The 18,100-nt window shown below is 42.8% G+C and overlaps 1 protein-coding gene across 1 annotated transcript in view; it reads left to right on the plus strand.

Moving 5' to 3' along the window:
- The window catches only part of LOC128017440 (sialoadhesin), a 79,086-nt gene that overhangs the window by 33,360 nt on the left and 27,626 nt on the right, over nt 1–18,100 (plus strand). Inside the window, exons 5-7 of the mRNA XM_052602840.1 lie at nt 6,160–6,435; nt 8,072–8,365; nt 8,643–8,753. Of these exons, the coding sequence (XP_052458800.1) occupies nt 6,160–6,435; nt 8,072–8,365; nt 8,643–8,753 (681 nt within the window). The remainder of the gene's footprint in view (nt 1–6,159; nt 6,436–8,071; nt 8,366–8,642; nt 8,754–18,100) is intronic.

Below are 18,100 nucleotides of genomic sequence, written 5' to 3' on the forward strand. Positions count from 1 at the left end.
CATCTTTGAATTTATCAAATACAAATAATCCAAACACAAACCTCAAAAACAACACCGAAATGGGTCACTGGGCACAAAACCAAGCTTCGGCTATAGCCCTTCCAGTCCTCTGACCTGAAACCTACAGGACATGAGAGGAGTGAACTGAAGAGGAGAAGCTGGGAATCTGAAGGGTCTGGAGTGATTCTGGATGAAGGAATGGTCTCTGATCTCTTGTCAGGTGTTCTCTTACCTCATCACGCATTATAGGAGACAGTTTTGAGCTGTTAAACTGACAAATGAAGATTTCAAAAAGTATAAATAAAAGGGTGCCGTTAATTGTGTCCAATGTGTATTAGAGAAAGAAAAAACATTTATTTCATAACGATATTTCTCCCCATTTTAAATTATTTTTATCAAATGAAAGGTTAGATTTTTTGTGCTTTTTTTAAAAACAAGATCAAAAGGATTAACAAAGCAGATTCATTTTAACAGCCTTCTTTGATTATATTATATTTCTGTCTATATATAACAAACCAATGCTAAAAGTATAAAGGCGGCCATAAAACTTTTGTTTAATTTTTTTCAGTAACACAATTTCACATTAGTTAACTTCACATTAATATAAGATGAGTGCTGCTCATTAATAATAATAATTAAAAAAATGTAGTTTGGTAATTCAATAAGCAGAAAAAGTATTTTGTTAATGAGTAAATGTTACAGACTGGTGTGCATAAAATGACAAAAAACACACAGAGCTACAATCATATACGGAACCTGCTTGCAGGTGTTTCTTATTCTCTCGTGAGGATCATTGACTCACAGCGCAAAGATAAGAAATGAAGAAAATGTAAACTTTCAGTGGAGTGGTGACAAAGAGGCATTTACAGCAAATACAGTGTAAATACACACACACGCACACACACATACATATATATAAATATATATTGTGACATGCGTCCCGAGCGCTCGTCAGCGTCGCCCTGGCAACACACTGGAATCACCGGCACTAGCTCATCACGGGCTGAGCGGCCGCACCTGCAGCTCGTCAAACGGCGCCTACTTAGGCAGAGGAGGAAGGCAGAGTGGTGAGGAATGTCTCCCAACGAGCACACTAACCCTTACCTCCTCTGTTGCAGAGAGCAGCGTGTGACCGTCAGCCCCACCAAGGAGAGCACAGCACGGGATCCACCACTCAGGACACAGAGAGCACGAGGGACTTGGAGCACCACGGAGAACACCGCCTTCACTCAGAGCACAATTCATTCGATAAATCCACCCTTCGGGGACTTTTTCTGTCTTTCGGTTGTCGTGTAGTTCCTCACCCCGCCACACTGGTGGAGAATGCGGGCAAGAGTGTGAGGTGGACACCGACAACCGACCCCTGAGGAGACCGTTAAAGCCACCCGTTTGTTTTTTTTGTTTTTCTTTTTTTCCCCCTTTCATTTGTATCTGCTCTGTTTCCACAGGCGGCCGCTCCTCCCCCGGCATGGAAGAACTGCTAAAACACCTCACCGAGGTGAGCATCTGCCAGCAGCAGATAATGGAACACATGGCCTCACGTCAAGGAGACGCCGAACGTGAGCTCGCCGCCCTCCGCGCCGCCACCCACCGCACGCCGCTGCCTGACCCCCGTGTCCAAGCCGTCCAGCTGATGCCACGAATGACGGCGCATGACGACGTGGAGATGTACATTCAGATGTTTGAGGCCACCGCAGTCCGGGAGGAGTCCCGACTCCTCGCGCCGCTGCTGACCGGGGAAGCGCAGCGGGCGTATTTTACCATGACGGCCGAGAGAAGCCGGAACTATGGAGAGGTGAAAAAGGAGATCCTGAGCCGAGTAGGCCTTTCCCCAATCTGTGCGGCGCAGCAGTTCCATGACTGGGAATATCGAACTCGACAGCCCGCTCGCGCCCAGGCGGCCGAACTATCCCGGTTGGCCCAACATTGGCTGTTGACCGGGGGTCCCTCCGCACACCAGGTAGCTGAGCGTGTGGTGATCGACCGACTCCTCCGCGCCCTTCCCCGCGCGTTGAGGCAGGCGGCTGGCATGAGGAACCCCACCGATCTCGACGGGCTCGTGGAGGCCATTGAGCTGGCGGAGGCCGCCCAACACCGGGAGATAGGGGAGCGAGCGCCGCCTTTTCCCCGAAGGGTGGTCCAGGAGCGACGCTCGCCGGAGGGCACCCAGCGACCCGTGAGCAGGCCTGCGGTTCCCGGCCCCCAGGACGAGCCAATGCCCACCGAGCCGCCGCGTTCCCCAGGACGGACATGGCTAGCAGGCTGTTCAGTCCACGGTCCAGCGCCGAAGGCACCGCGGGCCAAGGTGCGCATCAACGGCCGGCCATTCGTCGCCGTCCTCGACTCGGGCAGCGGGGTAAGCCTGATACAACCGACTGTCCTTCCGCCCCGAACAGGTTCCAGAGCCCGGCTGGCGATAACGTGCGTGCACGGGGATACCAGACATGTGCCGGCCCGGCGAGTGACCATCACCGCGACACCTGGTTCCTGGCCCGTCGAAGTGGGAATCCTAAGGAACCTACCGGTACCCGTTCTCCTCGGCCGGGATTGGCCGGGGTTCGATCAGCTCCTCACCTCCAGCACACAGCCTGCTAGCCCGGCCGGGAACCGCCGATGCCGGAGTCCAGCAAGGCGCCCTCGACGAGGCCCCGCGCTGCTGATGACGGACAGCCCTCGAGGAGGTGAGTCCCCCTCCCAAAACTCTAACCTGTTCTTCGATGTCTTCCAGCAGATAGCGGGAGGGGGGACGCTCGCCAAAGAGCAGCGTGGGGACGAACGCCTCAAGCATTGCTGGTCTCAAGTGTGGGTGGCGGAAGGAGAGGACCTACAACCAGCTCCCCACCCCACACCCCACTTCGTCATCCAAAACGGCCTGCTCTACTATGTCGGCCAGCGGAGGGGGGAGGAAAAGACGCTGTTGGTGGTACCGCGGAGCAAAGTCCCGGCGATCTTGGAACTTGCCCACGCCCACCCGATGGCTGGCCACCTCGGCGCCCAAAACACTGTGCAACGGATCCGGGACCGCTTCCACTGGCCAGGACTGGAGGCGGATGTCAAACGGTACTGCCAAGCGTGCCCGACGTGCCAACGGACCTCGCCACATACTCCTCCCCCTAGCCCGCTGATCCCGCTGCCGATCATTGAGGTGCCCTTCGAGCGCATCGGGATGGACCTGGTGGGGCCGCTGCCGAAGTCCGCCCGGGGGCATGAACATATCCTTGTTATCGTGGATTATGCCACCCGCTACCCAGAGGCCATTCCCCTCCGCAAGGCCACCGCCAAGAACATCGCACAGGAGCTCTTCCTACTGAGTAGTCGGGTTGGCCTACCAGCGGAGATCCTGACCGACCAGGGCACCCCTTTCATGTCCCGGATCATGGCTGACCTCTGCAAACTCCTCAAAGTCCGACAGATCCGGACCAGCGTGTACCATCCACAAACCGATGGGCTCGTGGAACGCTTTAACCAGACCCTTAAACAGATGCTGCGGCGTGTCGTGGCCGAGGACCGACGCGACTGGGACCAGATGATCCCGTATGTGCTGTTCGGGGTCCGGGAGGTGCCCCAGGCATCCACCGGCTTCACGCCCTTCGAGCTCCTCTTCGGCCGCCAACCCCGAGGGCTCCTAGATGTCGCCCGGGAAGCCTGGGAACAACAGCCTGCGGTATGTCGGACCACCCTCGAGCACATCAAGGCCATGAGAGAGCGGATCGACAGGGTCATGCCATTGGTCCGGGAGCATCTGACCAAGGCCCAGCAAGACCAGCAGCGCCTCTTCAATCGGGCTGCCCAACCCCGGGAGTTCCAGCCGGGAGATCACGTCATGGTACTGGTCCCCACCTCAGCCTGTAAGTTCCTGGCCCGCTGGCAGGGCCCATATACGGTCACCGAACGGGTGGGACCCGTCACCTACAAAGTGCGCCAACCCGGTCGCCGAAGGGAAGAGCAGCTCTATCATATAAACCTGTTGAAGCGCTGGGTGGGGACCGGGCCCCAGCTCTCGGCCCTCGCCACCACCTCTCCCGTGGTTGTGGACATGGATCCCCATCTCTCCGCAGCCCAGAAGACGGAACTGCAGCACCTGGTCGGTCAGTTCTCGGATGTGTTCTCCCCTCTGCCAGGGCGGACGACCGTCATCCAGCACGAAGTCCGAACACCACCAGGAGTTATCGTCCGGCAGCGGCCCTATCGTGTCCCGGAGGCTCGGCGACACGCAATTGAGACAGAGGTACAGGAGATGTTGAGGTTGGGGGTAATTGAGCCCTCGCGGAGTCCCTGGTCCAGCCCCATCGTAATGGTCCCGAAGCCCGACGGCACCCTAAGGTTCTGCAACGACTTCTGCCGCCTAAATGAGGTCTCTGAATTCGATGGCTATCCCATGCCCCGCGTCGATGAGCTCCTGGATCGACTTGGAAGGGCCCGGTTCATATCGACTCTCGACCTCACCAAAGGGTATTGGCAAGTCCCCCTGTCTAAGGATGCCAAGCCTAAGACAGCCTTCTCGACCCCCAGTGGCCACTGGCAGTACCGGGTCCTTCCCTTCGGCCTGCACGGGGCCCCCGCCACATTCCAGAGGCTCATGGATGTCCTGCTGAGGCCCCATATGGCCTACGCCGCAGCCTACATCGACAACGTGGTCATCCATTCAGAGACCTGGGGGGAACATTTGGAGCGGCTCCGGAGGGTGCTGCTGGACCTCCGCCGGGCGGGGCTCACCGCCAACCCCCGGAAATGTCACCTGGCTCTCTCCGAAGCCAAGTACCTGGGCTTCTGCGTGGGACGCGGCCTCATCCACCCCCAGGAAAAGAAGGTGACAGCTATCCTCTCGGCACCGCGGCCCTCTACCAAGACCCAGGTACGAGCCTTTTTGGGGTTGGCAGGATACTACCGATGTTTTATCCCTAACTTCTCCTCCTTAGCCTCTGCCCTGACAGATCTGACCAGGAAGGGGCAACCTGAGAAGGTAGCCTGGAGTCCAGAAGCGGAAGAGGCGTTCCAGCAGGTGAAGTCAGCCCTCACCACGGAGCCAGTCCTGCGAGCCCCCGACTTCAACTGCCCCTTCCTGGTGCAAACCGACGCCTCGGACACCGGGTTGGGAGCCGTTCTCTCCCAGGTCCAGGACGGCGAGGAACACCCGGTGATCTTTATTAGCCGGAAGCTGACCCCGACCGAACAACGGTATGCCGCCGTGGAGAAAGAAGCACTGGCCGTCAAGTGGGCAGTCCTGGAGCTCCGCTATTACCTCCTCGGACGCCGGTTCACCCTGCTGACAGACCATGCGCCACTGCAGTGGATGGCCCGCGCAAAGGACACCAACCCCAGGGTAACCCGCTGGTTCCTTGCGCTCCAGGACTTCCACTTCACCATACAACATCGGGCGGGGACGGCCAACGCCAACGCGGACGGCCTCTCCAGGATAGGGGCAGCTTTCGCAGGTCTGTCAGGCCCCACTCCCCACCCTCCCCATATCTCCCCATTGTCCCGCAGGCGCAGGTCAACGCTTAGGGGGGGGGGAGTGTGACATGCGTCCCGAGCGCTCGTCAGCGTCGCCCTGGCAACACACTGGAATCACCGGCACTAGCTCATCACGGGCTGAGCGGCCGCACCTGCAGCTCGTCAAACGGCGCCTACTTAGGCAGAGGAGGAAGGCAGAGTGGTGAGGAATGTCTCCCAACGAGCACACTAACCCTTACCTCCTCTGTTGCAGAGATCAGCGTGTGACCGTCAGCCCCACCAAGGAGAGCACAGCACGGGATCCACCACTCAGGACACAGAGAGCACGGGGGACTTGGAGCACCACGGAGAACACCGCCTTCACTCAGAGCACAATTCATTCAATAAATCCACCCTTCGGGGACTTTTTCTGTCTTTCGGTTGTCGTGTAGTTCCTCGCCCCGCCACAATATATATATATATATATATAAACTGTAAGTAAGACTATCACTGAATGTGGTGTTTGACATCACAGAAAACTCCCAAGATGCAAAGGGTATTACAGTTATTTGCTGTAAAGGGTATACTGGGTCATATACAGTACATAACTGTAGAAATTACATAAAATGTCTTAACAGTGCAGTAATTTTCTCATAGTTTAATAACAATGATCATGATATAGTGATGTGTTTTCATCAATATTTCCTGATATGTGTATTAATACAGAGAGACCAGAAGCTGTAGTGAAGGTGTCTCCAGATCAGCGTGTGTTCAGAGGAGAGAGAGTCACTCTCACATGTGACATACAGAGAGGACGACACATTCAGTGGACATACAGCTGGTTTAAAGATGGAGACACTAGCTATCCATACACAACAACATCAACAGCAGAGTACAGTTTCAGAGCTGAAGTGTATTACAGTGGTAAATACAGCTGTAGAGGAGAGAGATCAGACTCACAAAGATCACACATCAGTGCTGCTCTTACACTGGCTGTATCAGGTCAGTCTGATGATTCACATCTGTTTAATGCTCTTTAAATCAATATGTTTAGCATATCACTTGTCATCTGCCACTTTAAATGCTCTAAAATCGGATTTAGATTTGCTGTCAGTTTTTATTGTTCATGTCCACATGACATGCAGGTAAACAAATTCAACATTTTATGTTTTTTATGTTTTATTTTGATTGTTTTTATTTTTAAAGTATTTGTTTTATTTTTATGATAATTATTAGTTTTTCAGCAACTCACAACCTCCTGCAGTTCTCTCACAAACCTCAGTTCAGTTATTACAGCTCCTTGTCCTGCTGCTGGAGACTCGATCTGAACATTAATGTCTCCTTTATCTCACTCACTCAGTTCAGTTCATAGCTCTTGACTAATCATATTGAAAGTTGTAAACATTGTCTCTATTATTATTATTATTATTATTATTATTATTATTATTATTATTATTTACGTGTTTTATTAAAATATACAGTACAGACTGCAATCTACAATTTTCATAGCCATGAAAATAAAGAAAACTCTTTGAATGAGAAGGTGTGTCCAAACTTTTGGACACTGCTGCCCAATCTTACAAAATAGAAGAAACAAACAAAAAAAAATTGTGTAGTTCACTCACATATTTCAACACCAAATTAATATTTGATTACTATAGCAACACTTTAAGTCAGTCTAGTAGATCATGTCTGACTGAAACAGCTATAAACTCTCGACAATCAAAATTAACATTGCTGTAACAGATGTACCATGAAGATACAAATCTAGCAATGAAACAAAATTTAAAGCACAAAAGTCAAGGGTCAGGAGCCCAACTAAAGCAAACACTGATCTCCACAATGGTGATTGACATCAAACGAAACACTAGCATTATCATCTAAATCTCTGTTATTCTCAGTAAGATCTTTTGATCTCTGATCTGATAGAAATAAAGTCAGTCTGGTTAGTAATGAGTGAAGTTGGTAAAGCTGTTTGTTGATTGTTTAAATCTTCGGTTGATTTCATCTAAGGATGAGAAGTCAGTTATAGTTCGTGTGCTTATCTTGTTTCTTTTTTTCTTCAGTGATTCAACTCATTAACAGCAGCTGTTGATCAGTGTCTGAATTCACTCATTAATGTTCATTCTCTCTGTCAGGTGGACTATATTAGTAAACTCATGTAGGGAATAGTGAATGAGGGTGCAGGGTGTGATTTGAAACACAGCCGCTGAGTGTCGACTTTGAAAATTGTTAATTTATGATGTATAGCAGCAGGCTACCTTCTTGAAAATGATGAATATTACCCAGAATGTGCTGTTTGAATGAAAAACAGTATGTTATTATTGAAATTTGGCTGTTTATCTACAGCGATTTTTAACAGTGTCCCTCCGCTCGTGACAGAGTCATCTTCTCTGTTTGAGAAAGCATCACTGGTGCTCACTTCATCATCACAGCTGCTTTAAATACTGCACATATTCCTACAGTCTTTTCTTTGACCGACACCAAGATGAGCGACAGATCCATATTCAGACTCCAGTAGACGTATACTTACAGTCCTCCACGACCCTCACTATATAGTTTTGTAACACATTTACAAAGTAATTCTTTCCACTGAGCTGCTCTTTGATTCACTTCATGTTCTTGTCTTTCTTCACAGATTCACCCAGATCTACTCTGACTGTGACTCCAGACAGTCCTGTCTTCACTGGAGAGACGGTCAATCTGAAGTGTGTGATTGAGTCTAATCATACTGACTGGAGATATGAGTGGTATAAAGGAAGAAACAACAGTGTAAAGTTACAGTCGTCTGATCGTTACACTGTAAACACAGACACACTCACTATCAGAGGACTGAATGAATCTGATCGAGGTCAGTTCTGGTGTAGAGGACAGAGAGATGAGAGACCAAACTCATCACAGGAGAGTGAACGAATAAATCTGTCTGTTAATGGTGAGTAAATACTGTGATAAACACTCATTACCAGACAATACAATATATGAACTGATGCATTTACAATTAAGTAATTATCACTTTTGTGTAGGAGGCATAAGGTTTATTAAAGATGTGCTAGTTGAGTAAATATCAATGCTATATTTGTTAAAATTAATGTTATACCCAGCAGGAGCATGGGGGCTAAAGTTAGAAGCCTTGAAATATTATTTTTTTTTTTATTTATTTTTTATATTATCATATGCAACTTGATCTACATGTTTGTCTTGTTCTCCAGTCTCAGCAGCTTCATCTTCTCTTCTGGTCACTGGTGTGGTTGTGGGATCGAGTGTTTGTCTGTTGTTCTTCCTCTCACTGCTGCTGATGTGGAGATACAAGAAGAACAAAGGTGTGGAGCACTTCAGAACATGATTAATACAACTGAACAGCAGCAATAAAGTTTCTGAGTAAAGAATCATGAGAAGATCTAAAGATCAGACTAAAGAGTCACTGCAGATCCTCTCGAGTGATCATAATGCTCTTTGTTTCTGTTATAGATCAGCAGCGTAACATTAACCAGACTTCAGTCCCAAATCAATCTGCACAATCTCACCTGGAAAACTCTCCTCTACAGCCTCAGTAACTCATTATTAAAAGGAATAGTTATACAACATGAATTAATAACCTAAACCTAAATCTATATCTGTGGAACACACACACAGAAAATTGTATCAGTTTTTTTTCTTCAATATCAACGGGGTCCAATGTTTTATAAGCAAACTTGTTTAACACAGCTCTTGGTGAAACTGCTGTAAATTTATTGCTACCTTATATAACCACTGTGCATCAGCAACAGAGTAAAATAGTGTTTGTCTGATAGATCTTTAATACAGTTTTTCTTTTTCTTATAAAATAGTGTCTGTTTTTTGACAATACAGAATATATCTTATATATATTCCATTTGCAGAATTTATTATAGAGAATGGTCAGACAGGCAGTAATCAGAGAACAGTGTGAAATATGACAAGGGATATCCAAAATCAGAAACAGTAACAGGCAGAGGTCGGGGCAGGCAGCAGAGAAACACAGGCGGTATAAACAATCCAAGATCAGACACAGCAGGAAACAAACACAAGAAAAACACTTAGAGATGTCAGATGGGGCTAAACAAGACTTCACAATTAAGCTTCTTCTTCTTCTTCTTTAATTTTAATGGCGGGTTGCGAACCAACTTCCAAGGTGCATACTGCCACCTACTGTGATGGAGTGTGAAAAGAATGAATAACCCTCCTATACCCTATTATATAGACCACTATTCTTAATATATCTCATGACTGCTTGCATTTGTTTCCTTGAATTTGGACCATCATTTAATAAGCTAGTTATATTAAATTCTTGGCATCCTACTGCTTGTAATTCTTCCTTAAGAATCCTCCTTTGTATTTCACATGTCTTGCATTTCTGTATAACATGCTCTACAGTTTCCTCTACTGAACAGACATCACATAGACCTGTGTCATGTTTCCCAATAATGTGTAAAGTGTGATTTAGATTTGAATGCCCTGTTCGTAATGTGTGAAAATAACTTGTTCTTTTCTACTTAAGTTGTGAATTATTTTGCTTTTCTTTATGTTTTTTTTAACCTTGTAATAGTGGCGACCTGTATGACTCGAGTCCCAAACTGTCTTCCATTTCCTATTGCATGCTTCTGAAATTAAATGTTTTCCTTCTGATCTACTGAGTGCAATGTTTATGTTTGGTTCTTTCATTTTAATTGATTCTTTGGCAATCTTGTCTGCTTCCTCGTTACCTTGAATTCCCATGTGTGCTGGTACCAACATAAATGTAATTATTATTCTTATCTGTCGTAAACCGTATAACCTTATCATGATTTCAGTTAATATGTCAGTTCTATTTGTTTCCAATGATTGTAAGCTTAAAAGGACTGCCACTGAATCAGAACATATTATTACTTCATCCAGTCTAACTTCAAACACCCCCTCTTGTGCCATTAAAATAGCTATCATCTCTGCTGTATATACTGATGCACCATCTGTTATCCTTTCAGCCTCCCTCACCTCAAACTCTGAAACATAGAATGCAGCCCCCGTCCTTCCAGTCTCTGTACTCTTTGACCCATCTGTATAAATTTGAAGAAACGTGTAGTATGATTTTTTTATATACTCATATACATATGTATTTAACCTAACTGCTTCATTCATTTCCCTTCTGTTTTCATATAATTCTATGTCTATTTCCGAGCAAATGAGCAAATTATATTGACTCTAGCCCAGCTTCATTAACCCACTCCTTTATTTTCCATGCAAAGCCTTTTCCAGTTGCATTTAAAATTTCCCAGCAATCATTTAGAACTTCCCTTACAGGATAACTATCTTTTTGTTTCTGTCTTCTTATACTTAATGCCATTTCTGATGTCTCTACTTGTAATACTGCAATAAGTGTGGTTTTAACTGCTCCTATAAAATTAGTCTTAATGCTTTAGCTTGCATGACATCTAATTTCTTTAACAACATTGATGGTGCCGACTCATAAACAATACATCCCACAATTAAACTGAGTCCAAACACAGTTTATATAGGGGAGTGGTAATGGGGAACACCTGGTGGTGATTAGCCCTAAGCACAGGATTATGGGAAATGGAGAAGGGAATGGACACCAAATGCAAGAGTCCTGAGTGGAGTGCCCTCTACTGGATTTCATGGGTACTCCAGCTGGTGATCGTGGCAATATATCTGATATATTTCAAGTGTGAAATTTATATTTCCTTAATAAACATAAAAACGTTAATTTATGTTTTTTTTTTTGTTTTGTGCAATATTTTTTGCAATTGTTAACACATTTTATCATTTTAAATTAAATAGTTTGTGTAGTTCTATGTTAAGTTAAAATATTTATATGTAAGTAGTAGGGGTGTAACGGTACGAGTGTTTGTACCGGACCATTTCGGTACAGGGCTTTTGGTACGGTGCACGTTCTACTTTCAGAGAACATAACTGTGGACCACACAGCATCACTCCAGTCCTTTTTGAAGCGGAACGTTTCTGATGCTGTCTGTTGTTCAAGAGTGGCTTGACACAAAGAATGCGACAGCTGAAACCAATGTATTGCATATGTCTGTGTGTAGTGGTTCTTGAAGCACTGACTCCAGCCACATTTTTCCCCCACATCTCCCCCACATTTTTGAATTGGTTTTGTTTCACAATCCTCTCCAATGTGCGGTTATTCCTATTGCTTGTTCACTTTTTTTCCACCACATCTTTTCCTTCCCTCCGCCTCTCTATTAATGTGCTTGGACACAGAGCTCTGTGAACAGCCTCTTTTGCAATGAGCTTTTGTGTCTTGCCCTCCTTGTGCACGGTGTCAGTGGTCTTTGCAGGTGTTTTGAGTTTATTAGCTGATTCGATTGTGGCACCAGGTGTCTTCAATATTGAACCTTTTCACAATGTTCTAATTTTGAGATACTGAATTTGGGATTTTCCTTAGTTGTCAGTTATAATCATCAAAATTAAAAGAAATAAACATTTGAAATATATCATTCAGTGTGTAATGAATGAATATAATATACAAGTTTCACTTTTTGAATGGAATTAGTGAAATATATCAACTTTTTGATGATATTCTAATTATATGACCAGTACCTGTAAATCTAAGACATATAAGCTAATCTAACACATAAGTACATGCACTCACTCATTCACACAAGTTGCAGGAAGATAGTACGTTAGGGAAGAATGAGTTTTAGAGAATGAAAATGTGGAATCCCAAGTTTACAGCAATACGTGAAATTTTTTCATAGACATGAACAGCCATCAATCACTTAATTAACCCTCACATTGAGTTCCTCAATGAGGTTAAAGTTATATCAGATGTGAGTCTGGAAGTACTTGCATTGCCTGTTTAAAGGGGGTTCCCTTTGATGTTGTTGAAAGGGGGTTTCCCGAGGTTGCTGATTGGCTGGAAATTCAGTAGTCAAAACTCCCCCCCCCCCCAAAAAAAAAAAAAAAAAACTACAGTAAAAGAACAGAAGTAAAGTTTGACGAGACTAGGTTGTGTTTCTTCTCCTCGTGGCTAAGTAGCAGCATGCATGCAGGCCGACGCACGCTGGAACCGCGCTCAAAGAATGCTAAAAGTGAAGACTAAAAGTATGACTGAGAGCAAAAGCTAGGAGAAAAGGCTAAAAGCAGGCTAAAAGTAGGCATGACTAATAGCAAAAGCTAAGAAGCAAAGCTATAAGCAAAATGTTATGGTGTCCTGAGTTTTTAAACTGGTCTTTTGTCCACACCTCAAATGTTGTCTTGACCAATAAGAAATTGTCTTTGCTCGGGGTATCATAAAATCATATGTTATCTTATCAAGCACGTGGTTTGAATTTTCCTGCTCTTGCAGGGTATAATTTTGGACATGATTCCTACAACAAGAATATGATACATTTGACAAATAACTGCTGGTCGGGATTGTTTCAAACAAACAGATTCAAACCCATACATGCTAAACATGAATAAGAATCCTTAAGCTATCCAATAGTTATTAAGAGACATACAAAATAAGTGATTATAAACATGATAGTCAAATGTGTGGGTTACATATAAATGAATATGGAGTTAAGCAAGGGACTGATATTCATTTATAAGTCCTTTTGAGTTCATTTAGGTGCATGTACATCTATAAAATACATTTCCTGTGCCGTTCTGTGCCAACATAAGGATGTTCTGTGGAGACCAGAGGTTAAAAGGTCCCTTAGGAATTTCAGTCTGGTTCTGCTGATGGGGTGAGGTCAATCCAACGATCTTGTTTATTCTCATGGGCTTAAATGTGTTGGTCAGGCTTTGACCATCAATCTTGATTACTTGCCCCAAATTTGACAATGTCTTCTCCGAATTGAAATTGTCAATAATTGTTCTAATGGTGTTAATGTTGAAAGCTGTTCTGTGAAAGAGTTGGTTGGTTAGTGGACTTGCTTCTGACTTGTGGCACTAGGAATTGATTTACAACATCCTGTAGCCTTTCTGAGGAAATCGGTTGATGTTTCAACCATGGTCCTGATCGACTCTTTAATTTGTCTACAGTAGTTGGGGTCTGATACGCTACAGGCTGCATGGATGGGCAGGGACTGTTGCCCAGAACAGAACCACACTCTCAAACTAAAGTGTATGCTAATTTTAAGATATCTTTCTTGATGGTGGTCCTGGCAGAACTATTGTTAAATATGTCAGCTATTTTTAATGTAATCTTAGCCTTAGTCCTTTGTCAAATATAACTTTTAGGTTTTTTCATATTTAGCCAACTTGTCCTGTTTTAGTTTTAGTCAACAATTTTTTATCATTTTAGTCTAGTTTTTGTCAGTACAAACTTATTAAAATGTATATTATTTTGTTCAATGTTAATTGCAATGGTTGATGTCATTTGGGAAATTGATTATTACATTTAATCAGAAGTTGCTCTTTCACCAATAAGCACAAATCAATAGAATATCGACTTGTATGCATGCTTTATTTCACTTCATCTAGCGTACAGCTATATAACAGGATATCAACTGGAAGCTAAATAAACACCCAAGATGTTAGATATACACTTGCCATCTACGTTACGAAAACTGGTGTAACAAAACCCTACTATAAGAGTGCCCATCACACCTCTCTTCATCAGTTTGCACTGGCTGCTGATAGTCGCTCACATCAAATTCAAGGCACTGATGTTTGCCTACAAGACATCCAACTGACTCAATACCTCAATAGTTCAGACATATGCAGCCACCACCTCCAGTCCACCCCCCCCCCCCCAGATAAATTCACATGTTGATAATCTCAATGGCTAGATTCACATTGATTATACAGGATTAGTTCACATAATGTGAGCTAAAAAATACCACTCCAGAGGGTTAACAGAAAAGCTCTGGTTGGGGGATTTCATCTCTTGATATCTGGCAACCACAAACATGAATACTCAACAAAAATAAAAAGATCATGGTAAATTTTTTGTTCTTTTAAATACATTTTAGTTTTGTCTTTTTCAGCAACGATTCTGCATGTTCATTCAGTCTTAGTTACCATTTAATGACCTTATTATTGGCTTGCCATTGGCTAGTTTTTGTCAGGGGAAAAAACTTAATTCACCAACATATTTTGGCATAGGTTTTGTTAACGAAATTAACAATAAGGCTGAGACCATGTTTCTTGATGATATCTCCCAAGGGTAACATGTAAAGTGTGAAAAGTGTAAAGTTTGTTTTGTTCCAGCTGTGCTCTATTTTCCAGGCTGCTCTCTTTAAGCTGCGAGTGTGCTCTTTATGCCACGGTGTCAAGATGTTGACCATAATCTTCTTTAAGCATAAAGAAACAACTGTATCTAAAGTGGTAGAAACGAGAGAGTCAATTGTTTCTGTTGCAACATCAGGTTTTTCTGATCTATTGGATATGCTGAGGAATTGGAGGAAGAGGATTTACAAAGCAGTCTTTTGTGGTAGAAGTGAATGTTCTACCAAATTTGTAACAAGGAGCTAAATTTGCTGCTTTAGCTATATGAAGTATACCTGAGATTAGATAATGATCTGAGATATTATAACTCTGATCATTATAATTTTCATGTGACAGTATTAAATCTTAAATATGACTAGGACAATGAGCCCTGACGTGTTGTCTAACCCCAATGGAGTTCAGAATGTCTATAAATGCTGATCCCAATTACATTAAATGTAATTACAGTTATTCACGGTATATAGTTTGGAAACTTACTGATAACCAATTTTACAGTCTTTTACTGTTAAAATCACAATAACATTTTACATTGTACTTTGCATGTTTTAAACACTATTTTCTTACTTTGGCCATGCATTAAATGCACATACTTGAAAGAGCGCAGTTTTCTGACATATTTACTTGAAATATGGTCATATGCCCATGGGGGGCCACCTGCCTGCTCTGCCATTGCCCCGTGGCCCACCCTGAAGGATTCCCTTGGAGGGGGGTATAACCTTATGAACTGAGATTACATTATAAGTTACCACAGTTTGCTCATAATGTTACAAATATCTCAGAAAATAACTTAGCCTATTACATTATGTGAAAAATTACATTGAAACATTTTTACATTATGAGCTCAAGGTTTTAGTATGTTTTGAGAAATATTAAATTTTGAAATTTGTATAAAATAATAATGTAATAAATTACATTATGAATTGCTACAACATTGAAGTTATGATCTGTGATCATATCATTTACAAAAAGTGTTTTTTGTAGAAAGGGATCTAATATTCATTAAGCCAAGTTTTATTGTTTTTTTTATCTGTATTATATAAGTTTTTTTATTATTATTTGTTGAACATCAATTAAATTGTTACCCTTAAATTGTTTTCTACAATTATTATTTATTTTTATTTTTTACTTTTTTCCATGTAAATTATTTTGCACAAAGGAAAAAAATCAAAAAGTATTCTAATAGCTTCATAAAATTACAGTTCAGTCGCTGATGTCACATGGATTATTTTAACGGTCCCCAATACCTTTCAGAGCCTTTGATTTGTGTTGCTGTAAGGGTCAGAAAGCTCTTGGATTTCATCAAAAATATATTAATTTGTGTTCAGAAGATGAACAAAGGTCTTTCTGGTCTGAAACAACATGAGGGGTGAGTAATAAATGGCATAATTTTCAATTTTGTGTGAACTATGCCTTTAAGAGTTCTAATGGTGGCAGTGAACTGATAGTTGTGGTTTTTCTTCTGCTTTGTTGTCTGCAGCTCTTTTTCACTCGTCTTGACTGCAGCCACTTTATGTGGTCTATATATGAAGGCAAGTCTTTTGGCCGACATACAGAGAACAGAGAGCTACTCACAATCTCACCGGAATGAACCGCCGTTCAGCTGCATATTACAGCTGAAAATACAACTCAAATTACATGAAAAGGTCTACATTAGATGTCACCTTGTGATTTTACTTGATATTTTCTGAACTGTCCTTATCTTGTGTGGGTGTGAATGAGTAAAATAACAGTTAAACAATAAAATAACAGAACAATTCTAAAATAACTTTTCTGTGAACGTCTTTTCAAGTAGAGAACAGAAGCTAAACATCTTAGAATGCATCTCTTTTTCTTTGAAACTCTTCATGTATTTCTGTAAAGAGTTTTGTTTCTTCCTTTCTCATCTCTTCTTAAGGTGTGAAACTACAGTTTAAACACAGGAAGTGTCTGGTGATGAGCACACAGGGCAGCAGCTACTTTTATTAATGTCAGTATGGGGTCCGGTGCACTGCTTCTATTCCTCTGTAAGTATTTTATTATATTCTATACCAGGAGTGCAAAACTCAGTTCCTAAGAGGCCACAGTCCAGCAGCGTTTCCAACATTGTGACCTGTCGTTCTCAAATCAGATCAAATTCGCAGGGCTGCAGACCTCCAGGAAATGAGTTTAGCTCCCGTCTTCTATTTTCTGTTTCTAATATATTGTATTCAGTTGAAGATACATTTCAACAGGTTGTGCTGTGTGTAGAAGGGTTTGTGTCTTTAGTCTCAATTATGCTAATTGTATTCTTTATTGCCCCCCTGCACATTTTGCATGTCTGTCTTGTTTAACACACATTAATTAAATCGCCAGCTTGTTAGAAGAGAGCTCTATGAATTAAATGTGAATTCACATGGAAGTGTGAAGATGATAACGGTTATTAAACATAATCATAAGATTTGCACACTTTAATATCCTTTGAATGGAATGTATATCCACTTCTCAGGGCGCTTATGGTTGATTAGAATAAACAGATGAAGCCCCAAGAGAATAAGAGAAACATACAAAATGTGCTGAGCAGGGGTCGTGAGGACCCGCATTAGACACAACATTTCAAACCAGATAGCAATAAAAGATGATGCTCAAGCTTATTTTATAACTAATTTCTGTTTTCTGAGATAATGTTTTTAATTATTTTTAACTAGTTTGTCTCAGTGTCATTTTTAGCGGATTTGTGAAGTCAGTCCTTTTCACATTCTTATCAGAAAACCACAGCTGTAGTTCATCACGTTAACATAGGAACATGTTCCACTATTGCTTAACAATCAGAAAGACTTTGGAAATCAGATTGAAAAACATAATTATTATATATCATATGTATTATAATGTTTTTTTTATTAAATGTTTTAATTGAAAACTGAGCTTTTGCTATATTTCTCTAAAAGTAAAGTAAAGGCGACTTGTTTTGTTATGTTGCAAATATGTATTTGTTGTATCTGCCTGTTTCCATTGTGAGCACTAAAAGCACTGAGGTCACTTGCAGCAGTTCTCTTTTCTGGTTCACTTTAACTGAACTGAGTTTGGTTAATTTAACATATCATTTGTTTGTCTAAATTAAGTGTCTAAATTATTTTTTGCGGCCACTGTAAAGTCACAATTAAGTTGATGGTACCAACGTCAAACAGGAAGTGAGGCTGTGTGTATCTCAAACACTTTGACCTCATTTGGTTAGGCGTTTTGTAGCTTGTTTTGTTCCAGTGACGAATCAGTGGTGTGAAATGTTAACCACATTACTGCACATAACATGTTTGAAAATATTTAAATAAAAAAGTGATTTTTTTTTTATGTTGTAGTGAACAGAACATTTCAGGGCCCTGTTTTTTTGGGGCCCCTCTTTGACCAAAATAGTGGACAAAGGTTTGCTACATTTTAAATGGATGTTGGTGGACTAACCAGTGGTGTAGTCTAGTTTTTTTTTTAGTGAGTAGACTGTGATTATTCCCTCCGCTCTTCATACTCACCC

The sequence above is a fragment of the Carassius gibelio genome, chromosome A7 (assembly GCF_023724105.1).
Source record: "Carassius gibelio isolate Cgi1373 ecotype wild population from Czech Republic chromosome A7, carGib1.2-hapl.c, whole genome shotgun sequence".
NCBI lineage: Eukaryota > Metazoa > Chordata > Actinopteri > Cypriniformes > Cyprinidae > Carassius > Carassius gibelio.